At 40.0% G+C, this 27,318-nt stretch overlaps 1 protein-coding gene across 3 annotated transcripts in view; it reads left to right on the top strand.

Annotated features, from left to right (window-relative positions):
* pappaa (pregnancy-associated plasma protein A, pappalysin 1a) overlaps positions 1-27,318 on the top strand; it is a 336,995-nt gene that overhangs the window by 107,530 nt on the left and 202,147 nt on the right. For all 3 annotated transcript variants that reach the window (XM_043719937.2, XM_043719938.2, XM_043719939.2), the window contains exons 8-10: positions 10,551-10,679; positions 16,283-16,374; positions 22,695-22,891. In XM_043719937.2, coding sequence (XP_043575872.1) covers positions 10,551-10,679; positions 16,283-16,374; positions 22,695-22,891 — 418 coding nt within the window. The remainder of the gene's footprint in view (positions 1-10,550; positions 10,680-16,282; positions 16,375-22,694; positions 22,892-27,318) is intronic.

The following is a 27,318-nucleotide window of genomic DNA, read 5'->3' on the forward strand; positions in this document are numbered from 1 at the left end:
CCTTTGTGTGTACAAATGTTTCCTAACATCTCTCCTGAATGGTCCAGCCCTCATTTTCAGACTCTGCCCTGTCATTCCAGAATCCCCAACCAATGGATATAGTTTCTCTTTATCTATCCTGTCTTTTCCTGTTAATATCTTATATTCATTTGCATAAAATTCGAACTGAAATTATAATGTCACTGGGCTAGCAATCCCGGACCTAAATTAATGTTCTGGGGACATGGGTTCAAATACCACTAAATTGGATGGTGAAATTTGAGGTTAATTAAATCTGGAATTACATTTAACCATGTAACCTTTGTTAATTGTCAAAGAAATCCATCTGGTTTTTTCATGTGCTTTAGGTATTCTTTTCTGGTGTGGCCTACATGGGACTCCAGGACCAAAGCAATGGGTCTTAATTGCCAACTGAAATGGCCTAGCAAGCCACCTGGCTGTATCAAACTGTAAGGAAGTCCAGAGGAATGAAACTGGACAGACCATTTGACATTGATTTAGGCACAGGAAGCAATAATAATGAACTCAAGTGTCTCAACCATGCAATGTTCTCCTTATCATGGGGCTGTGCCAAAATCAGGAGAGCTGTTCCATAGCCTAGTCAAGCAATAGACCGACATAGTCATACAAACAGATTCATAGACTACAGACAATATCCAGACACTGTCCTTGGCTATGTCCTGTGCCAGCAAAAGTGGTGGCACAGTGGTATATAGTTGGGAGGGAGTTTCCCTCAGCATTGACTTTCAACTCCATGGAATATCATGGCATCAGGTCAGACATGGGCAAAGAAACCTCTTGCTGATTACTAACTCTTTACCCCACCTCAGCTGACGAGTGTTGAGCAACATTTGGAGGACATACTGGCAAAGGTTCAAACTGTACTCTGGGTGGTGTTCAAAGCTCCTCACCAAAAGTGGTATGATAGCACCACTAATGACAGAGCTGGACATATCCTAAAGGATACGGATGCTAGACTAGATCTGTGGCAGGTTTTGAGGGAAACAAAGAGGAAAAATATACTTGATACTGTTCTCACCAATTCACCTGTTACAAAGTCATCCGTCAATGACAATGTTGGTGAAAGGTGACGACCATACAGTCCTTGTGGAGGCAAAGTCTTGCTTTCACATTGATAGCACTCTCCCATCATGTTAAACAGAGTTAAAAATCACACAACACCAGGTTATAGTCCTACAGGTTTATTTGAAAGTACAAGCTTTCAAAGTTCATTCGTCAGGTAGCTAGTGGAGCAGGATCATAGGAACAGAATTTATTGTATAAGATCTGTATCAATATGTGTCTTATGATCCTCTCCCCACTAGCTATCTGAAGAAGGTGAAGCACTTTGAAAGCTTGTACTTCCAAATAAACCTGTTGGACTATAACCTGCTGTTCTGTGATTTTTAACTTTGTCCACCCCAGTCCAACACTGGCACCTTCACATCATGTTAAACAGAACAGACTTAGAGCTGATCTAACAATTCAAACTGGGGTACCCATGAGATCATCAACAACAAGCAGAATCCCATTGAACTACATTCTGTGACCTTATGACCCAGCACATCCCTCTCTCCAATGTTATGTTCAAGCTGGAAGGTCAACCCTGATTCAGTGAAGAGTGCTTGAGATATGCCAGGAACAGCACCAGGCATAGCCTAAAAATAAGGTGTCATCTGGTAAAGCAACATGCAGTATGCAAAATAGCATAAGCAGCATGTGACAGACAGGACTAAATGATTCTAGAACAACGAATCTGAGCTAAGTTCTGCAATCCTGCAACATCTAGTCCTGAATGATGGCAGAAAAGCAAACAATTCACTGGTGGAGGATGCTCCTCAAATATCCCCAACTGCAAAACTGGGGGAGCCCCCAACATCAGTGCACCAGACCAGTTGAAGTAAAGCATTCATATTCAGCCAGAAGTGATGTGTGGATAATCCACCTCAACCATCATATATACCATTCTTCAACCCAGTGGATTCACGCTATTTCATATCAACAAACATCCAAAAGCACTGGATACTGCAAAAACCATAGGTCCTATCAACGTTCTCAACTGTAAAATCTATGACTCCATTTGGGATTGGAGTAGTTTGGTGGTTGTTTCTGATTGGTGCAGACATGATGGGCCGAATGTCCTTTTGCTATGAGTCTATGACATTAGTATGGAAGAAGTGTGTGCCAGAGCTAGCCATGTCACTAGCCAAGCTGTTCTAGTACATCTACATTCTGGCATCTAGCCAACACTGTGGAAAACTCTCCAGCTATGTCCTGTACATAAAAGGAAGAACAAAATCAACCTGGCTGATTACCACCCTATCAGTCTACACTCAAACATCTGCAAAGTGATCGAAGCAATCTTTGACAGTACTGTCACCTCATTTGCAAAGGAATAACCTGCTTACCCAACATTTACTTGGCTCCTGGCCAAACCATTAACACCCAAATATGGACAAAACAACTGAACTCCAGAGGGGAGGCGAGGTGAGACTGAGTACCCTTGACATCAAGGCAGCATTGGACTGAATATGGAATCAAGGATCCCTAGCAAAACTGGAGTCAAAGGGAATCGAGTGGAAAACTCTCTACAGGTTGGAGTCATACCATAGCACAATTGCCAATGGCTGTGGTTGTTGAAGATCAATCATCTCAGAATGAGGACATCACTATCGGAGTTCCTCAGGGTAGTAACCTTGCTATAAACATTTTCAGTTACTTCATCAATGACCTTCTCTTTCTCTTAACATCAAAAGTGGGGATGTTTGCTGATGATTATGCATTGTTCAGCCCCAATCTCAACAATCCAGGTACTGAGCAGTCTATATCCATACTGAGCAAAATGTGGGCAACCTCCAGACTTGGACCAATAAATGGAAAGTGACATTCATGCCATGAAGTGTCAGGCAATTGCCATTTCCAACAAGAGCTAATGTTATCATCGCCCTTGACATTCAATGGCAGCAGTATCTCTGAAACCACTACTATCAATATCCTCGGGGTTATCACTGAGCAGAAACTGAACTAGATTAGCTGTTGAAATACTATGGGTACAAAAGCATGTCAGAGGTGAGAAATTCTCTGGTGAGTAATTCATCTCCTGTTTCCTAAAACCTGTTCACCATCTACAAGGTACAATTCAAGAATGTGGTGAAATATTCTCCACTTGCCTGAATGGGTGCAGTTCTAAAAACATTTAAGAAACTTGACATCATCCAGTACTAAGCAGCCTGCTGGATTGGCACCTCATTCACCACCTTCAATACTCATTCCCTCCACCAACAATGTACGGTGGCAGCAGTGTGTACTGTTTACAAGTTGCAACGCAGTAACCAACAAAGGACCCCGATAGCACATTCCAAACTCATAATCTTGACTAACTAAAAGGATAAGGAGAAGCTTTGCATGGGAATGCCACCACTTTCAACCTCACCTCAAAGCCACATGCCATCCTGACTTGGAATTAAATCACTGTTCCTTTGTGGGGGTTGTGTCAAAGTTCTGAAGCCTACATTTTAACAACATTATGGGTGGTCCCACACTAGGTGGACTTCAGTAGTTCAAAAACACAGCTCACCACCACCTTTTCCAGGGTAATTACAAATGAGCAATAAATGCCAGTGACACCCAAATTCCTGAACAAAGAAATAAATTGTGGAAATTACAGTCAATGTGTGAACTCTTTGAGGAAGCTTTTCATGAGCAATGGAAATTATTTAACTAGCTTCTGGTATTGGGATGCATCACAGTTTTCTGCTTTGCTAATCTGCTTGCAAATTCAGAGATACTCATTGCACAATCGTTTTCTGACATGAGCTTTATTTCAGCATGTTTGAATGGCAAAGTTCCACTCTTACAAATGAAATTTACTTGCACGTTTCCAAGACTTGAAATGCAAGCCCCTTGCCGTGATTGTAATGAAGACAGCCAGGTGGACATCACAGAAAATGAGTTCCCCGACTGGGGCTGTTAACCTTGTCGAACCAGGGAGCTGTGGCTGACTTATATAAACTGGGGTGTCAGAAAACTGTTCACTCTGAGAGCTGGCTCTGAGGGAGGTGGATCAGTGTCAAGGACTCTCCACATGTAAGTGAAGGGTGACTTGGTGACGGGATACCAGCCTCTGTGGAATTATTGCACCTTTCTTCAATGCTGTGTTCATCGTTGTTTGAAGACAGCCTTACACTTTCACCTACATCTTACCACCTCCACACTCACTTGTCTTGCTGCCTGCCTAAAAATAGTGAATTACAAACTTAAATAAACTAGACATAGTATATATTATAAAGAATAACAAGTGTCTGGCAGGGAGTTTGAGACACTAATTCAATCTTGGGGATCTACTGATGTTTATGAAAGGACCAAACTTCACTCTCACACAGTTTATGACATATTCACAACTGCTTGATGGAATTAATCCACTGTAGTTTGTGGCCAGCCATCTGTTATTTTACATTTATTACAATGAAACTCACTTTAAAACAAAGATTTAAACCTGTTGTTTCATGTTTCTCAATGCATTGCCATTGTTATTGTGTGTCACATTCAATGGTGCATTGCATTTACTGCTCTGTCAGTTCAAAGAGTAACGCGTACCACACTAATATGATTTCACTTGAGCTTCAAAACAGTCTTGGGCTGTTTACTGTGCAGAATCTGATACATCCTTCCTGACATTGATGCAGGACACAAAGTGAAAAGGCTCCCTGTCTGAACATCATACACCTGTGTGATATAACACATTGACAAACTGGACATCTCTCATTGAAAGAATACGCTATTCGCCTGAATCAATAGCAGATTGTTAAACTAAACAGCCTTAAAGATGCTGTCTCAGGAACACAAAATCTGGAGCTGTCTTTCCTGCCAAAAACTAGTTCAACAGAAAATGTTAAAACTGAGATTGATGGGTCTTTCTGAAGTAATGATATTAAGGATTACAGAAACAATGTTGGCGGATGGATTTCAGGCAGAGATTAACCATCATCTAATTCACTGTCAATACACTGTCCAATGTTCCAAAATAAAGGTAATTCAAAGAGGGAGCTGAAGGAGTGATATTTAAGCTGAGCATTTAAAATGTTAAAACTCAATAAGAAAACTGCTGCTTATCAGTAATCTGCAATACTGATGGAAGTCAGCAAACAAATTGTTCGGATGGTTCATGGATGAATATGCAATGGCAGATGATCTGAGGCACAGTTTCTCAGTGTGTGATGATCATGACTGAGATGGCACTTCTTTTGCTGCAACAAAGTTTAATGCCACACGGTTGAAGAACAGAAAAAGTTGGTAAGGATTCTCTGTCCTGTGCTTTGTGAGCCCAAGAGGGACAGAAACATCTCTGGGTCCCACAATGAGTCACTCCACCTCCCGTCCCTTGAGGCACACTTTCTCCAAACTAGACTGGGATTGCCTGTGGACCTCTCCAACCACATGCAGGACACCATTCTCTCAGCTGCTGTTGGTTCACGCCTGTGTATAATGTTGGCCACAGCCCAGTAGCCTGTAGACGTTCGCTATCTAGAAATTCAAATGGAAATACCGATTATCCAGAGTCACATGTCACTGAAGCCAAAGAACCTCCAGCCGGGAAAAACTCAACACTTTCAGGCAGGGAGAAATCGAACCCAGAGAATGGCACAACATGGAAACCTTTTCCTGGTCACTGTCCAGAATAAGTTGTATGCTTTGACCAGAGAACTAGTCTGATTGCTGATGGAACTCATACTTGTTTCTCAACACTGTAAAAAATCCTCCAAGTTTGCAAAAACTTAACTGCTTGCCCCATTTTTATCCATCCTTTTCACTCATACGGTAGCTGATTGTTGTTTGACACACAGCCAGCCCTCAGAGAAAAAGGGCAGGTGAGCAGGCTTTCTGGAATTCTTGGCATTTTGGAATCCTCTCCATTGCTTAATATCTTACAATAGCTGAAAGGATGGATACATAATCTTCCGAATTACTTTTTGCCATCAGTAGTGTTGCAGCCGAAATTGGGACCTACGTTGTCTGGAGTATCTAGTTGACAAGCAGGAAATGTGTCTCTTCAGAATCTCAGACAGTACATTTGCAGTCAATGGTCAGTGGGATCAAACCCAGGATTCCTACACATACAGTCTTCCATTGTTGGTGTAAGTAAACGCGACAAAGTTCTTATGCACCTACAACACAAGAAGTTGGGTCTATGTGTGGGGGGTGGCGGGGAGCAAAATTGTATGGCAAAACCTACAGCTTGTTCCAACAGCTCACACCCTACAAGTATGAGGATTGGAATATTTTAACCTCTCAAATGCATTTATGTGACTGTTGTCAAGCACTGTCCGATGGATAGGACAGGGATTTTGGACAGGGGGAGTCTACCGGTCCAGGCTAGAGGGAATGGTCCCTGATTCTTCAGGGGACTGTGGTGCAGTGATGATCATAGTCAGGGGGGTGGGGTGGGAGAGATAGTTGGGGGAAGGAGAGCCCTCATGTTTTAGCATGAGCTTTAGCATGAGGCAACAGTGTTGCTGCAGTCAGTCAGCTTGGCACCAGGGTGAAAATGATGTTATAGTATCCTGAAATTTAAGTAGCAATTGTCCACCACCAACTGAAAATGTAACACGTAAAAAAGGCATGTGTCGGGTACACTCTGGGCACTGTCATTTCTGTCACCAGCTTGTTCCTTTCCAATTGGCAGGCAGAGTTAAAATTGGGCCTTTTGGACTCAAGAGTTTGCAGTAAATACTAAGATTAAACAGGCACTTTAAATGTGAGATATCCAGTGTGATTATTAAGTGTAGAAGAATTACACTTGATAAATTATTCTTGCATCAAGGCCACTATAAAAGCTGCTTTATTACAACCAACACCTGCAAGGATGGTGCAACTCAGAATTAACCTGAGGCTGTGTCTGAACAGTAGCTAATAGGAATTTGGTGTGCGTAACTGAAAACTATAAAACCTTCATTCATACCATAGGCTGCAGCTATCAAGCTACAACTTAGTCGGGGGTTCAGATGATGTCATTAGGAAGAAGAGCGAAGTACCAGAAATGTATGAATATTTAGTGAGCCACAAGATTTCATTACAGCTATTAACTCTTTCCAAAGACTTTGGAGTTTTTAAAAACACAATTGCACCAGTCTGCTTGCAGCAATTGTGCCTTTGCTAACTGCCTGTCACAGTGACAGGGAATTCTACTGAGTTTATATTTTATTCTTCCACTCAGTTACTTCCAAGGGTCAATTTCAATTGTCCATCCTCAGACCAGTGAGACCTCTATTAAAGCGGGGAGCCTGTCCTGTTTACCAGCCTAGTGCTGCATGTATAGGAACTTAGGAAACAAGAACAGGATTCAGCCATTTGGCCCATTTAGCCTGCTGAACTATTCAACCAGATCACAGCTGATCTTCTACCTAACAATATTTTCCTGCACTATCCATAAATTCTTAATAGCTTTAATATTTCATGCCATCCTCAATTTCTTTTCTACTTCTGTTTCTATGATACATATATTCAGTAATATATTTTGCATTAACTAAGTAATGAAGAGAATTGAAGAGGGCAGAGTGGTGGACATGATCAATATGGACTTCAGTAAGACATTCAACAAGGCACTTCATGGTAGACCAGTAAGCAAGGCTAGATCACATGGAATATAGGGAGAACTAGACGTTTGAATACAGAACATAGCAGACAAAGGATGGTGGTGAAGGGTTGCTTTTCAGATTGGAGGCCTGTGACTAATGGTATGTCAAAAGGATTGGTGCTGGGTCCACTGCTTTTCATCGTTTATGTAAATCTTTGGATGGGAACATAGGAGGTATGGTTATTAAGTTTGCAGATGACACCAAAATTGGAGGTGTAGTGGACAGTGATGAAGGTTGCCTCAGAGTACAATGGGATCTTGGTCAGATGGCCCAATGGGCCAAGGAGTGGCAGATGGAGTTTAATTTAGATAAATGTCAGATGCTGAATCTTAGAAAGGCCAATAAGGCTGGACTTATATGCTTAATGGTAAGGCCCTAGGGAGTGTTGCTGAACAAAGAGACCTTGGAGTGTAAGTTCACAGTTCCTTGAAAGTAATATCGCAGGTAGACAGGATAGTGATGAAGGGGTTTGGTATACTTTCCTTTATTGGTCAGATTATTGAGTATAGGAGTTAGGAGGTCATGTTGCAGCTGGTTAGGCCACTTTTAGAATATTGCATGCAATTCTGGTCTGTCTGCTATAGGAAGGATGTTGTGAAACATGAAAGGGTTCAGAAAAGATTTACAAGGACGTTGCCATGGTTGGAGGGTTTGAAATATAAGGAGAGGATGAATAGGCTGGGGCTGTTTTCCCTGGAACATTGGAGGTTGAGGAGTGACCTTATAGAGGTTTATAAAGTCACTAGGGGCATGGATAGGATAAATTGATAAGGTTTTTTTCCCCGGGGTAGAGGAGTCCAAAGCTAGAGGGCATATGTTCAAGATGAGAGGGTAAAGATTTAAGAGGAACCTAAGGGGAACATTTTCACACAGAGGGTGGTGCAAGTTTGGAATGAGATGCCAGAAGAGGTGGTGGAGATTGGTACAATTTCAAAATTTAAAGGCAACTGGATGGGCACATGCATCGGAAGGGTATGTGCCAAATGGGACTAGGTTCATTGAGCATATCTGGTCAGCAGAGATGAGTTGGACCAAAGGGTCTGTTTCCGTGCTGTACAGCTCTATGACTCTGTAATAGAAATTCAAGGGCTTCCATATCTGACCACTGTCCTGACGTGGCATCTGATGTGTGGCAAAATAGCCACATAATCCCAGAGGCGGATTGCCCATTCATAAACCATAGATTCACACAATATGGAAGATAGCCATTCTGCCCATTGCAATAATGCTGACTTTGTGAGCACTGTCTACTTAGTCACACTCCTCTGCCTTTTCTCCCCGTTGTGCAAATACATCCTTTTTCAAGGATATGTCCAACTCTCGTTGGAAAGTAATTATTGAATCTGCTTTCAACACCCTTACAGGCGGTGAATTCCGAGAGCATAACAATTCGCTGTGTTAAAAAAATACATTATTTGTGCATGTGTGCGGTGGTGAGAAGCAGAATTTTCAGGTCAGGCTGAGTTCCAGGAACCATCCAGCTTCAGAGAACATTGCTGTAGCACCATATTTAGCTGCAGCAGCAAGTTTACATTGTGGCAAACACTGTGAACTTCAAGTTTTATTGAAGGTTTTATTGAAAAGTATTTTTGCAAGGTATTCATATAATACAGTCCACCATTTCACCAAATGTGCTAATTTACCATGCTCTTTGTCCCTGTATTTACTCACCATAAATGTGAACTGAAAAACACAGAAAAAAATGGTGTTTGTAAATGCTATAGTTTCTTTGAATATACTATTCAAAGTAGAGGAGGGTTTATTTAAATGACAGTGTGGAAAGTTGGTGATCGGACTACGTGTGACTCCGGGCTCACAAGAATGTGATTGACTTTTAACTATTTTCTGGGATAGCCAATAAATGCTGGCCTAGCCAGTGATGCACTCATCCCATGAATGAATTAAAAAATGAGAACCTGGCTACCAAAGTTCGATCAATAAACTGTGTTACGAAGCTAAGTTCTGAATCTTGCATGTCCATCCTGTCCTCATCTAAATATCAATTGTAAAACGATCGTGTGACATGGTAAATGAGTTGATTTGCCAACTGCTGCTCTCTAATAATAAACCTGTTGAAGCAAAGGGCAGCGGATAAATATTTGGTTTAACTCGAAACTGTGCCCAGATTCCAGAGCCCAGCTGCTAACTGAAGTTGCACTTTGGAAAAATAATTCAAGTTCAGAACTTATTTTGTCGCCTCAGCAACTGACCAGACTTTGAAAAGCTGTTGGGTTCATTTTTTTTCCCCTTGATGGTGTCACGTTTGATGGTAAAAAGGTATGGTTTGATGACCAGTGTGCCTGCATACTGAATTTGATGCAGCTTCAAATGAATATCAGTAGAGACAGCAGAGCTATCTTTGTTTCACATGCACTTAACACCTCCAGTGTTTGTTCTGGAAGGGGATAATTCAGATGTGAATTCCTTCAAGATAAAACAGTGCAATAATTAAAATTAAAAATATATGTACTTATATGTAAAACAAGAAAAAGACAATTTTATAAATTTTATTCAGCAATTCATAACCTTTTACGTGTTCACACTCAATCCAAAAATGCCCAACTGGCACAGTTGTGTGTACGCTTCATACATTTTACAGAGTGCCAATGGAGGATGTTTGTTGAGGAAATGAATCTGCAGCTCTGTGGCTGCCTAAAGTGGTGCTTGTGGAGAATATGAAGAAACAATGTGTGTTTCACAAACAAACAGCATTGCTGCTTCTTGAAATGGAGCTGCTTAGAAATAACATTACAAAATAGCAGGTCAAATATGAGAGTTTTGGACACCAGCTTGGGACAGCATTTGCAGCTGTTTGCCAAATGCCTCAGGGAAGTTCCATTGATCGGCAGAGAATCAAGTGATCAAGCAAAAAAAAAGACAACTTCCATTTATTGTGTTCTTTGCTTATGTCCTCAGGGATGTAAAACCTGGAACTTTGTATACCTATCAAGTGGCAGTTGTCACAGGCTCTGATGAAAGTGAACCTTCTCCAGAACTGAAACATGTGCATGGAGCTGCTTACTGTGGAGATGGATTGATCCAAAAGTAAGTTTACCTCTATGTAGGCTAAAGTCTGGGTGACCTTATTGTAAATTACCTAATTATTTGCACTTTAATTTCCAAATGTAACAATTTAAATGGCCTCCCTTGATGGATAAGTGGATTTAATCAAGTGATGAGCTGAAAGATCCCATGCTTAATGCTTGACTTGTGAAAGGAAATCACGGATAGGTCAATGATGGAGGTGATACAATTGCTATTTGCCCATTTCATGTCTAATCTCTTAAACTGCTTTGGTCTCATGGATTGTAAATCCAGCCTGGAATATTGAAGTCCTGAGCTACCTAAGTTATCAGTCCTTAAATCAACCACTGCTCAAAATAAAAATCGCCCAAAGCATCACTCAACCTTGTTTTCTTTGCAGTTTGTTGGAAGTTTCCTGTCCAAGAATTGACACCAAAGTATGTTAGGCCTTGGCAGGTGTGCTGCCTTAAAGTGGGTCACTAAGTTATGACAGGGTTGCTCCAGGATGAATTGAGCTGATCTCTGATCTATGCATCATTGTAGTCCGCTGTTAGAATCGTACCAAGTTGAGGGCTCCCAAATTTATTTCCCAGGATATTCCCTCCTCTGGTTGTTAGAACAATTAAATCCTTATTGTTGAGACCCCAATGAAATAATACTTGCATAATTTCCGTGATGCAGCACCATCTCTATTATTCTGTCGAGGCCGCACACTCTGAATGTACCCCTGATAATGCAAGTTCTATTTTTTACTCAAACTTTTATAATGATTGAAAAGGTGAAATAGACTGGTCCCCTCATCACAAGAGAATAGCATGATAGCATATGTAAAGATAATGCATGAGCCCTGTGGAATGGGTGGACATTTATGAATTTAGTACCACCATGTCCAAAAAAGCAAACTTTTACTGACAGCTGGCACTTCTGGGGAGGCATGAGAAATCTTTGGCATAAGTGCAGTTCAAATAGTAATGATTAAATAACAGTGTATTAACTACAGCTTGGCCTTCAGTATATTCATTCAATGAGTCAGATGATCCTTAATGCCACAGCTTCCAATATCCAGAGGCAGAAATAGTTCACTAATCCTTCTCTGACATATTTTATCTAAAGATAGTGTCGAAGTGATGGAACACAGAATATCTGAGAATTGAAAAGACTCTTGGATTTGAACGGTTGCAATGATTAATGGCATGTAGGTTACATTCATTGGATATTTATCCCATTTCCAATTATCTTTACTGTAGAAATATCACAGCTCCATCATACATTAAAAAAATAAGGTCGGCGTAACCAACATATTGCAACAATTCCCTCATCTGTAAATTGTCATGCAACCTGGCAATCACAAACTCTCAGCAATTTATTGCTTTATATTAAAACAACATTTGAAATAATTTCTTGATATTGGTTTCAGCATGATATTGGTATTTTTTTTTAGTGCAATTCCTCCAACATCATGATAAACAACAGAAAGGAATTAGGGAGCTTGAAACTTATGTTGTATTGCATTGGTGGAAATTGAGTTTGCATGATCTTTAAGGTTAGCTTGTAAAACATTGCATAGAAACAAACCTACAAAACCAATTCATCCTTGGGTCATGACTAATCACCATTGGGAGTTTCCATCACCTTGGTGCTCATTAGCAGGTCCTCAAGTAAAGTCTAAAAATTGATCTGGAAATTTTGGGGGAAAGGGAACAAAATAATTTTCATTCATTTAAAATGAAGGTCATTTACTGTCAGTATATTGACAACAAGAGATAATTTTAAAATCCATTTTCAGTTGTGTTAATCAAGCTTTACCAATTTCACACTTTGAAATATGAAAAGAAAATATTTTAAAATTATTTCTAATGTTAAATATTACATTATTAAACATAGCCACTTATAGCAGATCTTGTGTTTCGTGAAATGCAAAGGAGCTTGAAGAAAATCTCAAGAGAGAAACACTTTTTACCACTTAATTTATCAGAAGTAACATATGAATCTAAAATAGGAGGGAAGGGTAAAAAGAATAGGAATAGGCCATTGACGTTTATTGTGCAATTCAGTGAGATAATGCCTTATTGGGTTCAAAGTGGAAAATCTGCCACATCTTTGGACTGGATCTTGTTGGAAAGGTAACACCATGGTAACTACGCACACTGTTACTAATGTGCAATCAGCCCCCACAGTCAAAGGATTAAGTGATATGCTGTGACTTGCAAATATCCAGATATTTCTGTTCGTTCCACTGTTTGCTTTTGCTTGCTTTTGTCCTCTCATTACTTCTAAGAAGTTGCTGGATTTGCACGTGAATTGCTGTTAAAGTTGCCACACAAAGTTAAATCCAGTAATTAACAGTATGAGTACCCCAGCAATGCTGTGGTAATGGTTAATGCAGTGCAAATCAACTTTTCTAGCCCCAAAATTTGACAATTCAAACTATGACATCTCAGTTCTTCAGTCAAATTTTATTCCCAGAGACTTAAATGCAGATGTCAATTTTTTGGAAAACCTTTTTTCTTACTTTTCCTTTCTGTTTTATATTCCCCTCCCTCCTAATCCATTTTTCTTTCCTTCTCCTAATCGATATTTTTGTAATTGCTTTGACCCTGATTCACCTATTTTCTCAGTTATTCATGTTTCTTTTGCAAGTCTTTGTGGGTGGCACGGTGGCACAGTGGTTAGCACTGCTCCCGCACAGTGCCAGAGACCCGGGTTCAATTCCCGCTTCAGGCAACTGTCTGTGTGGTGTTTGCACATTCTCCCCGTGTCTGCGTTGGTTTCCTCCAGGTACTCCGGTTTAGCCAAGCTAAATTGCCCATAGTGTAAGCTGAAGGGGTAAGTGTAGGGGAATGGGTCTGGGTGAGTATATCGGTATGGACTTGTTGGGCCGAAGGGCCTGTTTCCACACTGTAATCAATCTAATCTAATTTCTATGAAAGTGCTTCTTTGAGCTCATTATCCATTGTGATACCAGATGCACCATTGCCTGCAGTGTTATCAGTTCACAGTTCCTGCCAGTTCAGCCACAACCTTGTTTGGAACTGAAAGGTGCAAAATAACTCCAACTAACATCCAGACACAGCCTGCTGATCCAGTCAAAAGATTCAGAGCTGATCAAGGGTATCTCGGTTGGTCTGTTTGTTAACTCAATTCCTAAATTAGTGTGTTTTCATACACATACACAAATAAAACGCTTGCATGTTATATGTACACATAGATAGCTCCATCAGATAAGTAGATATTTCAACATGTATATGTACAGTAGCATGTATCATCAGTGGGGGGGTTCTGCCAATCATTTCCCAGAAGTATAAAATAAACTATATTAGCCATGCAATGTTTTGAAATGGTTCAATAAATACTAGTATAAATGGACAGTTTGAAACCTGAATGTTTATTTTGAAAGGTCAACAATTGCATGTTGTTTGGAATGTTAACTAACTTCGAGCTGATGCAGGATCTGTTGGCTTTAAGACATTTGCAGAACATTAGTCCTACCCCAAGAGATTTCAGGTGTATCCAGTAGCTTGTGGACATCATCCTGCATTGGTAAATTCAGGTTGGTTATGGCATGACTCAGGAGGTATAGTGTAGAATTTAGGTGCAGTTATATTGTCATAGGATGCAACCAATTGAATGAGTATTGATTTTAGTAATTTCAATGATCTGCATTTGATTCATAATGCAACAGTAAAATGCACATCCAAATGGGGTGCCTGTCCAGACTGGTGCAATGTATTCAGTAGCTGACTGTAGCAATGCTAAGCTTGCTCTTCAAAGTATGTATGTGTCAGAATCACCAGTACTCCAGGCAAGGCTTGTTTCATACCATTGCAGTGGTTCTTTTGCTGCAATGTTGTTTAGGGGAAAGGCTGTTATTGTGGGTTTTTAGGCACTGAATTTGAAGTACTAATATTGAAAATTAGTTCCAGGTAGAGAGAGAATGTCTCTGGCCAGGTTGTTACTTTGTTACGAGGGCAATGATGCCACCATAATTTAACATATAGAGTTGTATCAACTCTGCCTCTGGTGTAGTCACTGAACAGTGAATGAGCCAGCACAGATTCCTGAGGTAAAGCATTTCTGATGTCGTGCTGTACTTACCAGCTGATTTGGAACGACATGATATTTCACTGTTAACACTCTTAACTTGTGAAACTTGGAAAGTTATTGGCAAAATGCACTGCATACAAGCCTCTTTAAGGCTCTCCATAACCTTCATCCACTGAACCAATTTTGGCATCAATTAAAATGTATTCGGCTTCAGGAGCCAAAGAGACTGTTATTTATGTTGGCGATAAATCACTAAAATTACTGCATTCAATACTCAGCACATGGTCTCCCCTACATTGGGGAAACGAAGTGTAGTCTGGGTGACTGCTTCACAGAACACCTACATTCTATTACAAAAAAGATCCTGAGCCTCCAGTTGCCTATCACTTTCACACACACCCCTGTTCCCTGGTCAACATCTGTTTCAGGCTTGTTGCAGTGCTCCAACGAAGCTCAGTGTAAACTGGAAGAACAGCACCTCATTTTTTGCTTGGGAACTCTAATTTTCTGGACTCGATATCAAATCCAACAATTTTAGGATTTGAGGCACCTTCTGCCATGTCCTTACCCCAACCCCACACACCAGACCCAGTTACCTCATGACTTGTTATTACATACCACCTTCAGTCTCCTTCAGTTAGCCGGTAATAGTCCCCATTAGCAGCTATTCATTCTCTTAGTCTGGCCATTATTCACTCCTTTGTCTGTCCAACTGTTCTTTCTCTTTGGGCTTTAAATCACTTTCCTGAAGAAGGGCTGATGCCCGAAACGTCGATTCTCCTGCTCCAAGGATGCTGCCTGACCTGCTGCGTTTTTCCAGCAACACATTTTCAGCTTTATCCCCACCTCTCATTTACTCCTTACCCCCTCCCCACACCTGATCTTCTGCATGAAAACCTACTTTTTGACAGCGACCATCAGTTCTAAAGAAGGGTTGCTGGATCCAAAATGTTAACTATTATTTCTCTTCATAGATACGACCGGATCTGCTGAGTTTTTCCAGCATTTCTGTTTTTGTTTCTGATTTCCAGATCTTCAGTTATTTTGGTTTGTAATCCCTAAATAAGATTGGTTTTGGATCCAAGCTCTCCTTCAGGTCAGACTCAAAGTCACTCAAAAATCTCAGGCTAACTTCCCCAACCTACTTGCCAGGGAAGCAGACAATGACAAAAAGCATTCACATGTAGAGGTATTACACCCCAGTCAGACTTTTTATTTCAGACACTTCCTATTAAATGTGAGTTTATCAGAAGAAACTGCATTGGCACCACTTAGTAAATGAGTTAGATCCACAGTAGCTGGTCACATAGCAGCAAAGATGGCACCTAGTTAGCCTTAGCCATCGTTCATTTTGTCCATGCTGCTTTTCAAGTGGATTGATAGGATTTAAACAACACATAAATCTGGGAGAAAATGCTCAGAGAGCCATTCTGCAAAACATAAACACAGCAATATGTCAAAAGAATATCATGCAATAATTAAACCTGCAAAGAATATCACACAGATTATGGATGCCAGAAACTTTTGCAAATAATTCATATTTGTTAATTACTCATCTTCATCCTATGATGTGATTCCAGGAGCCTGGGAGAAGAATGTGATGATAGTAACAAAATAAATGGCGATGGCTGCTCTAGTTTATGTCGCCAGGAACCATCTTTCAACTGTGTCGGTAGGTATCCTGTCACATAAGTCATTGCTAGATTCATGAGAACATGTTTCGTTTCATTCATTGGCAAAATTCAAATTGTTTGATGGTTTAAGTCATTCAATTAAGTTTGTAATATATGGGAATGTATTCTTAATGCAAGTAGTCTATGCTGCTGTTTACTTAAGAGTTTGTTCTGTTGAATCCCAGCAATGACTGTGATAATGTTTGAATTAATGTGAACTGTAAACAACATAGTACTATTTCACCTGTGTCCATCCTTCACTTCCTATATGACCTTTAAGTTATCCTAGAGTAGCAGCAGGTTTGTTGTAAGATGGTCTGATACATGTATTGAAAACTTATGGAATGAAAAGAAATTACATCAGAGGAGGATGAAACTACAGAAGGAAAGAAACAAGGTCTTTTGAAGCTTTGCAATTTAATTCAATCATTCAGTGTAATTACTAAAAAAAAATTATCCATAATTTTGTTAATTAAATTTATCCAAAATTAGGGATTCTGCAAGTGATTACAATGTGGAAATTTAAACTTTCAATTCTACAGTTAGCACTTTTCTTCCATTACATTTTATAACAGAATTTGTTCCCTCTGAATTAGCAGTGTAACCATAACTCAAAGACAGATACTGCTGTAATTAGATTAGATTAGATTAGATTACTTACAGCATGGAAATAGGCCCTTCGGCCCAACAAGTCCACACCGACCCTCTGAAGGGCAACCCACCCAGACCCATTCCCCTACATTTACGCCTTCACCTAACACTACGGGCAATTTAGCATGGCCAATTCACCTGACCTGCATATCTTTGGACTGTGGGAAGAAACCGGAGCACCCGGAGGAAAACCACGCAGACACGAGGAGAATGTGCAAACTCCACACAGACAGTTGCCTGAGGCGGGAATTGAACCCAGGTCTCTGGCGCTGTGAGGCAGCAGTGCTAATTGGATTTTGTTCTTTTCATCTCCCTCAAATAAAATCATATCCAATCTATATTCTGACAAGTTTCACATTGAAAACGTGATCAACAGTTGGCAGCTTAGCCCTGGCAGTCTCTGAAGTGGTAATCTCCTTGTCAATTGTGATTTTTTTTGACCAAACATCATTTAAAGAGTAGATTCAACTTTTCTCAATCAGTAGCCGCATCTCCCTTGTGTATACCAATTCCTAGACCAAACATTTCTCAAATTTCTCCAAAATAAGGCTTTAGTCCAAATCCAAACCCGATTCAAAGACTGTTTCACATCAATGCAATATGATGTTATTTAATCACCACCAACATAGTCAGCCATCTTGACCTAGATAGGTAGATTAACCTGGAGCACAGTATTCATTTGCTTATGTGTTCTGACTTTTGGCAGCTATGAAAAATTTTTTTGTGACCAACAGAAGGAAAGATTTTTAATCAGAGTTTGTTTTTACACATTAATTGAGTGACACCTTCCTCTTTATTTTTGCAATACTTTACTTCACTCCTGAGATTAACAGATATCTATTCACTTCACAAAATGTTATTAGGGAGGAATCCTCTGCCCTTGGAGGGTGCAAGCTTGGAGGCAATAAGGACACTTGGTTAAGACGCAAACCCTGCTGCCTTCCCACGCCGAACAGAATTAAACTCTGGACAGGTAGTCCAAGCGCTGACATTTCCACCCCCAGACTGTCAGTTGAGGTTCTCAGATCGTCAATTAATGAACATTGCCTCCATTGTGATTAATCCAGCTCCCCCTGTGCCTGTAGCCATGTAGTATTCCCAGTAGCTGCTAGCCTGCAGGCATTTTGTCATCACTCACCTCCCCACACTCCAACATCAGTTGTCCCCTACATTGCTGGGACACTAAGGAGCCCTCTTCCAGCAGCATTGCGGGGCTGCTGAATACAAGAGCTGCTGCCTCTGATAGGCCAGCACCTCCAGGCCTGGGATCTTGATTTTAGGGGAATGCCTCACCAATATTTGATTCTTGTTTCGTTCTGCTGGCCCTTCCTGAAAGGTACAGTTCAGTTCTCATCTGGTCTCTAGACTGCTGTCGTTAGTCGTGATAATACTGTGTCCCAAATTTCTGCACTTACATAACGTATCACACTTGTCTTCCTGTATGAGAAAGACCTTCATGTAATAAGAGCTTTGGGATCTATTCCTCTTCTCAGGTTAGGAGGGCCTTGTACATGAAAGAAAGAACTCCTGTGTGTCCTGCCAATTAGATCTGGTCTATTTAATTTACAAAATCTTTTATGTGGTTAGGACTGTGTGCCAAGTATTCACTAATCAGTGATTTAAAAATTACAACTGGAATTTTTGATTTATCTCTGCCAACTTTTTTTCTCACTTCCCCCTCGAGGTCACAAAGGTTACAGCTGCCTTCTGATACCTCACTAAAGTTGTCATTTCTTCACATGCAAGCCTCGTGTCAAAAGAGTTTCAAAGATGCAGTGTCACCAGTTAACACCTTCCCCTGTAAGACCATTAGACATAGGAGGAGAAGTAGGCTTATTCAGCCCATTGAGTCTGGCCTGCCATTCAATGGCATCAATGCTGCTCTGACAATGATCAACTCCACTTTCTTGCCTTTTCCCTATAACCTTTGATTCCCTTAATAATTAAAAATCTGTCTCTCTCATGAATATACTTAATAGATGAGCCTTTGCAGCCCTCTATAGGTACCCTATCCCCAGAGAGAAGAAATTCCTGTCATGTCCCCAAAAAATCTTGTGTATTTCAATAAGGTTTGCCTCTCATTCCTCAGTGTATACAAACCTAACCTCCTCAACCTCTACTGCTAAGACTTTCCCTCCATACCCAGGACCAATCTAATGAATAGTTTCTGGACTGCCTTCAATGTCAATTATCTTCTCTCAGATAAGGGGCCCAAAACTGTTCACAATATTCCAGCACTGGTCTAACTAGTACCTTATATAGTTTATTTTTCTACTTCATTCCCTTTGACATAATGACCAATGTTCCATTTGTCTTACCTAGTACCTGCTGAACTTGAGTAGTATTTTATGATTTAGGCATGATAATTTCCAAATCCCTCTGTGTTGTGGCTTTCTGCAGTCCCTTTAAATTTAAATAATGTTCAGCTCCTCTATTCTTCTAGCCAAAGTGCATAACCTCACATGCTCCCTCATAATATTCCGCTTGCCAAGTTTTTGCCCACTTACTTAACATCTTTCATACATGCTCAATTTCTGGAAGCTATCACTGAATAGTGATCATGACCAGAGTCTTTCCAACATATTTTCCTTTGACTCATTCAACAAGTTTGTTATTCTCAGTCAAATTCAGAATAGCTGGAAATTAAAACTCAGGCTTTCATCTTTGTAATCAGCAAGATTCATTCTCAGAGAAATATCATGCTTACCTTTATTTATGTTACAGCTGATGTTGAAAATATCAGCAATACCCATTTGTTATTGTCAGAATTTAGAATATGTCAAATGTTCTCTCACGCATGTTCTCTTATAATAAGAACTATGATATTATGTCTACGTTGGACAAAAGTTCTCATTGAAATAATGGTTCTAACTTTCTACATTGTAACCATTAAGCCCATGGAAATTTAATAGCCACAACTTGAAAATTCATTCATCTGATGTGGATCTGACTGGTAAGACCAGCATTTGTTGTCTGTTCCTCCTTGCCTTGAGAAGGTTGTAGTGAGCCACATCCTTGTGCTGCTGCAGTTCATGTAATGAAGGTACGCCTACAGTGCTTTTAAACAGCAAGTTCCAGAAACTGACAACCGGAAGCGGCAGGGACAGACCACTATAAACACCAGAGGAAACATCAAAGAAGCGCTTCGCAGGAGGCTCCCAAGCACTGATGATGTCGCCTAGCCAGGGGATGAAACGTTTGCAACAAAAACTTCCAGCTCGGCGAACAGAACCACAGCAGCAAGTTCCAGAATTTTGATCCACAAACAGTGTAGGAACAATATATTTCCAAGTCAGGATGATGTGAGACCTGGAAGGGATCTTACAGGCTGCTGTTACTCTCACCTGCTTACTGTACATCCACACCTAGGTGATGGATGTCACAAGTTTGGGAGGTGCTAATTCAGAAGCCTTACCATGTTTCTGCTGTCCATCTTGTAACTGGCACTCACTACAAACGTAGTGCACAGTGATTAAAGGATTAAATTGGAGAATGGGGTCCCAATCAATCTTGGGTATCTTCATATTGACCATTGTAGAAATTGATCTTGGTGGTAGTAATCATGACCACTGCATGAAACTAAGTAGAAAATGTATTGAGTTTGTAAAATAAAAATGTATGCAGAAAATTAAGGAAAGGCCCAGTATGACAAACAAAATATAAAGAATGTCCATTGAATGGAAGAAAACAAAACGTTTTGGACTTTTAAATGTCCTTTTCTGACTAGTTGTAGAATTGTGCAAAAAAAGTATTTATGTGTGTACAAATACCTGACTGTTTCAGTATTTACTAATCTCAGCCTGTGCTTTCACATATACTACCAGAGAGAGCAATAACATGGGAGCATGGTACAAACTACAATAAAACAGCCACTTAAAAAAAAGATTGTCTACATTTTCAATTACTAAAACGTTTATTTTTATGCAACCAGCATTACTGTTGGCACAAAATCTGCACACAGGAGCAAGGGAAACAATTTAAATACAAGGCTAGCTTGACATTTACACGAAAATCAATTTCAAGTTTGGTTTGAAAACAGGAAGAGAGGATGAGGGGCTTTCATCAGTGCTGTAGACTTTGTGAACTTTGCAGTGCTCCTTCAATTCAAAACAGATTGTATAAATAGGAGTTCTTACTGATACAAATAGGTAAATGTGAATATTTAACACAAGGATGGCTGGTGACATAGATAAGTCTGTATCCTGCAAATATGTTTCCTGTCATGCAGTTGACTTTAATGGGTTATATTTAGCACATGGGCGCCTTTACGCAGCAGGTGACTGAATTGCACATTCTTTTTCAAGAGTGGAAAATATCTTCGTACCATCTAATGCTGAAAGAAGCAAACCAGTGATCAGATAGGTCTACTTCTATTTTCAGAGGAAAGTACCAGAGTCTAAAAATCCATTATACATATTAGTCTCAAAACAACATTAGCAAAAATGAAATGTCCATTGTCGGTTTGTTGTTTTGCTCCGATGTTCCATACACGGAAGCCAGCTCAAAACTGGGGAGAAAGAACAAGGTATGACAGCTTCTCCTGTTGAATTGGGGCAGGCTGATTTTGCAGTTAAATTGGAGGTTCTCCCACTCTGTTTTTACCTCAGAGCAGGTCTCACAAATTTTTAAGGAGTTGCCATTTCAGAATCTTTCAATACTAAACTATTGGTTCAATGAGAATTGAAGACACTGATTAGCAATTTTTAATGGGAAAAGTCAACAGAAATCTGAATGCAATCCTCAACAGTTCTGCAAGCCTTAGCAACAAAAAGAGAGTTTGAATTACTTTGTTGCTATTAAAAGGGGCTCTGGGGACAGAGTAAATCTGAAATGTTTAATTCAATTCCTTGTACCATTCAATGAGTCAGATTAACATTTAGGGTGTTTTGTTAGTACATAGTTTAAAGATTAAGTTATTTCATCATAGTACAATGACCCGTTAATTGTTATGATTAAGACATATGGGAACAAAGTTCTTTCTGTGGAAGGAAACTAAATTTGCATTAAATTTACTAAAAGCAAGGAGGTAACGTTACAAACAAGCATGTGACTTAAGTGCAGGAGCGGGCTGTTCAATTTATCTGACCTGCTCTGTCATTCAGTAAGATCATGGCTGATTGGATTAATCTAATTCCTGACTCCCCCAAAAGGCTTTCAAGATCTTGTTCAGCAAGAATCTATCTCCCGTAGTCTGCCGTAAATATATTAAAAGACTTTTCTTCCACCAAGTATTATAATATTATCTGAACATTTGTGGTGACCTGTGCAACAAAATGACTTGGCCCTGATTTTAGCTGTTTTGACCCCAATTTTTGGACCTGTGACCTTGAGCGTCTAGTTTGGAGGTTCAGAGACATGACTAAAAGTAAAAAGGCAGGCAACTTATTTTTGTGAAGGACCTTTGGAGTTTAGTCATATTTGGCAGCTTGTTCGCATTATCTCAAAGTTTAATTACGTTGTTTACTTTCCAGATATAGTTTTGTAACATCCTTTCCGAGCAGTTTCTTTTTTCCAATCAGATTTATAGATTTTTGCAAAAAGGAAACAAGTTCTTCATGGTCTGAAGAAAAAGGAAAAAGAGTGTGCAAAACAGCAGGGACTGAAGTAAATTCATTCATAAGATATTGATTTTATTGATCTATGCTCACTGTGGTCTTTTTCTCCACAGATGAACCAAGCAGGTGTTATTTCCATGACGGCGATGGTGTTTGCGAAGACTTTGAGAAAATGACAAGCGTACGGGATTGTGGTCTCTACACACCCAATGGTTTTATGGATCAGTGGGCCAGTAATGTCACTGTTTCACACCATGATGATCAGTCCTGTCCTGGGTGGGTGATCATTGGTCACCCCGCTGCAACAAAGGTAAAGAAAATTTCAAAATTTTATGTTTGTCTTTAGTGAATATCGCCTTGAAATAATGATTGTAACAAATCAAATGCTCCATGCATTCATCAGGTCACTTAGCTCATTGTATGTAGGCACTGACTTGGTTCATTTCACATGGTCTCAATACTGTCATTCAAATAGCTGAGAAAAGACGGCTATACAAACACACTCAACACATACAACCCCATTCTGTGACTATCTGAAACAAAATTCTCAGGAGAACGTAGTACAACAAAGGCATATGTGTTCATTGTCATTTCTGAATTTCAATATTTGCTGAGATGCATATTCATTCACCATGCGCAAAGAAATGGGATGGATTTATGGCTACATATTCTGTTCCCCACCCTCCAGCCCATGAACTATAAATACAGTTAGCACTTTGTAGACATGAAATCTGGCTGCTCCATAATGGCGTTACACTCTGAGCAGCCTTACTTAATCAAAGTGTGACTTCCACTCCTCAGAGACAAGATGTCCTGCTCTCAAGAGCTGTTGAGCAGTCTGACGTGAAAACCTTTGCTTCAGGCTGGGGAATTGTGCTTGAGGTGGGGAGGGGGTTAGGGGTTTGGGAGCCTTAAAGGGCGTTAACATCAATGTGTGCAGGAGCTCCACCAAAAGCGATGATTCTCATTCTGCCCGATGGCAGCTGTCAAAATGACCGGGTTGCCCACATTTCCCCTCAATGTGTAAAATTGTGACAGGCACAATGAGGTATTTAAGTGGCAGTTAATTGTGCACCCAAAAGTGTCAAAGGGCCCATGAACTGGCTTGACCTCTTACTTCTCACCCTTGCCAACCACCCATACCCATTCGCATATATCTTGGCATGGGCCCATAAAATTGTGGACACCAGAAAGGTTCTTTCCATTGTCAAATACTTGAATGATGCACCAATTCCAATGGCTAAGGCATGACAGGATTATCTTCAGTTTTGGTGAATATCGTGAAATTTGACTTGGTGCAGATTTAGTGAAAAGTAGGGAATATCTAATCATTGAGCAAATGCAATTTTTTTACATATGTATCTATAAATTCTTGGGATCTGCTGTGCAGCTGTGCATTGGGGGTAGCAGGGGTGTAGAGTGGTGATGGCTGAGTGGTGTTATTGCTGGTCTGCTAATTCAGAGACCCAGGAATATCAGGTTTGAATCCCACCATCAGAGAAATAAAAAATTGTAATTGTCCTCAAAATAAAAATCATAGCGATGAACCTGCTTGAACACTGCAGTCTATGTAGTACAACAACACCCAGAGTTCTGGCAATGAAGGACTTGCAGGAGTTTTCAACCAGTTACAGTAAAAGAATGGAAGTATTGAACCATGTCAGGATGGGGAAAGTTGGTTTTGAAATCAACAGAGGCCATGTTCTGAGGTTGTTGAACACTGTGTTGAGCCTAAAGGCTGTAAAGTGCCAACGTGGCAAATAGGGTATTGTTCCTTCAGTTTGAGAGTGTTGAATAATTTGTTGGAATACTGCAGCAAGCCCAGAAATGTCAACATGACAACAAACAACTGAAAGGTCAGGGTCAGTCTTATGAACAGAATGGACATGTTCCCAGTCTGTGTTTGGTTGAACCAGTGTAAAAGAGATTGCTTTGTGACGGGCAAATCTAGTGGAATAGATTGAAAGAAATATAAGTAAAATGCAGCTTTATCTAGAAAGTGTGTTTGGGGCCTTCAACAGCAAAGAGGGAGGAGTTGAAAGAGTGAGTGTTATACCTTCTGCTTTTGTTTGTATCTAGATTTGGAATTTATTAGAAGGGTTGTTCAAGCAAAGTATTTGGAATCAAAGAATCATTGAAATTATAGCACTAGAGACAGCCTGGTTGGACCCCACTTGAAGCATGCAAGCAGATCTGGGCACCACACCTTGGGGAGAATATGTTGGATTGGGAGGGAGTACAACATAAGCTTACAAGAATGATACCGAGACTTCAGGGGTTAAATCATGAGGAGAGAATACAAAAGTTAGGCTTGTTTTCTATAGAATTTAGAATGTTAAGGGATGATCTGATTGGAATCTTCAAGATGTTAACAGGAAAAGGCAGGATAGACAAAGAAAAACTATTTCCACTGGATGGAGATTCCGGAACCAGGGGCAGTGGCTGAGAATTAGGGCCAAACTGCTCAGGAGAGATGTAAGGAAACTCTTCTACACACAAAGGATGGTAGATGTTTATACCTCTCTTTCAGTGGATGGCAATAGTTTTAAATATGAAGTAAATGCATTTTGTTAGGCAAAGATATGAAGAGATGTTGGCCAAAGGCAGCTATATGGAGTTAGGCCACAGGTCAGCCATGATGGAATTAAATGGTGGTACAGGCTCCAGGGGCTGAATGGCTACTCCTGTTTCTATGTGCCTAGAAATCAAAGAACCTCAAAGGTGTAGAGCTGACACATGAAGATTTTGAAACTCTTCAAGCATACCTCCCTATTGTGCAGATTTACAGACACTATTATTTTAATCTCCAAGGTCTATCATTTGAAAGACCGGTTATACTTGGCTTTTACTTTCACCACTCATGGAGAGGTTTAGTGAGAACAACTGGAAGCTTGAAGAAATAGAACTCAAGGTGTGTATGACACAAACACTGAAATGCTTTAGGAGATGTTAACAGAATAAAATGCACACTTAATGATTTTGAATGCTGATCTCTACTCATTGTGTAGCTCTTTCTCTGGAGGCAGCAAACAGTGAATGGTGAAACAAAAGGAATACTTATCTAGTTTGTAATTATTTTGATGTTTCTATAGATTTAATTTCTTGCCAATCCATACCTAGCATCAGCTTGTAGAGTAGACCAGTCCCTGCTTACCCATGATGTGGGTGACTTCCTTCCGATGTGGTGACTTCCTTCCGATCATACCACTGGATAGATTTTGTGAAAACTTCTCAAGCTAATAAAATTGAATAAAAGTCTAGCCAGATAGTCTAACTATTTGACTTATTTCCAATTGTTCCTATATTCACCGAAAGGAATGAATTGCACATTTCAAATATCTGACTTAGAACATTAATGGGTACACTGCTGGAGTGAGCAAAATGTTCCATGTATCCAATTGTTCCTATTAAGCAAACACTCAGAGAAATTAATTGTGCTTGAGCAAATTCCTTTTGAAGTAAATGTTCCCATTAAAAAGATGCATTTTTATTGGTGTATACTCCATATGCCACTGCGTGCCCCACAGGGAGAATTTTTGATGGTATAAGTGGGTACAGATTATTTCCATCATAGTCATTTTTTGGCTTTGGTTGTGAGACTGAACCGGAAATTAATGAATATACTCAGGCATACATGTTTTCACTGTTGAAACAGGTTTAAGTCCTACTGGAGTCCCTTTGGCTTTTTGGGAATGGCCATAGTTCACTGTTGCAGGACAGAAGCGAGGACTGCAGATGCTGGAAATCAGAATCTAAATTAGAGTGGTGCTGGAAAAGTACAGCAGGTCAGGCAGCATCCAAGGAGCAGGAAAATTGATGTTTCAGGCAAAAGCCCTTCATCAGGAATGTGTACCAAACACAAATAAGCTGTTGCTTGGATGATTTGGAATGATATTGTTTAAAATGTCACTGATAGTGGTGAAGGAATGGTGCAGTGGGAGAATTGGAGTGACTGCAAATGGTTCAAACGCCAGTCAGAATATTGCTCATCTTGCCCTGTTACTGAGTGATGTATCCAGTGCTCACTAGTGGAATGAAAGTCTCTCTGTTGATTGTAGAATTCCAAACTGAAGTGGTCTCTTACAAAATAATAATTTATACACTTTAAAACAGTTCATAGATATTTTCAGTCAATCTATTCAGGGGTGTTAGGACACATCTCCGGGGTAGATGGGACTTGAATCCAGGCCTTCTGTCCCAGAGATAGGGCCACTACTATTCCACCACAAGGGCCAAGTCACTGTTCATGGAGGATGTTAAAACATTTGAAACAAATGATTAGTATGCAATAGGGTTTGCTCCCATCAATCTGTTTAGTTTGTGAGATGATTCCTTCTGAGTTATGATAGGTTTAAATACAAGATACAGTCCTAAGCCTAAACTCCAAGTTTAGACTGACATTACCAGTGGCCTAGGTAACATTTTTCCTTTGAACAACAACATTCCAACAACTCCCTATCCTAACCTCTCGTTCCAAAAAAACTACTGGCAATCCATTACAAAGCAAATTTTCAGATTTTACTATACTCAAAATATGATTTGCCATGATATAATGTGCAAAAACCATAACACTTCATTGTGAAATGTTTGTAACATATTTGAGAGCAAGGTTATGTTGGCACATCTTTTGCTTTTGCTCTCACCAGAATACTATAGTTCAATATTTCATCTTCCAAATGCACTGCAATTAAATACTTGTGTGATTGGATCTGTTTTGCATTTGCCTGAAACCCTGCA

Source organism: Chiloscyllium plagiosum, unplaced genomic scaffold, assembly GCF_037043375.1.
Source record: "Chiloscyllium plagiosum isolate Xiang-an unplaced genomic scaffold, Cpla_swu_hap1 HiC_scaffold_21, whole genome shotgun sequence".
NCBI classification, from domain to species: Eukaryota; Metazoa; Chordata; class Chondrichthyes; order Orectolobiformes; family Hemiscylliidae; genus Chiloscyllium; species Chiloscyllium plagiosum.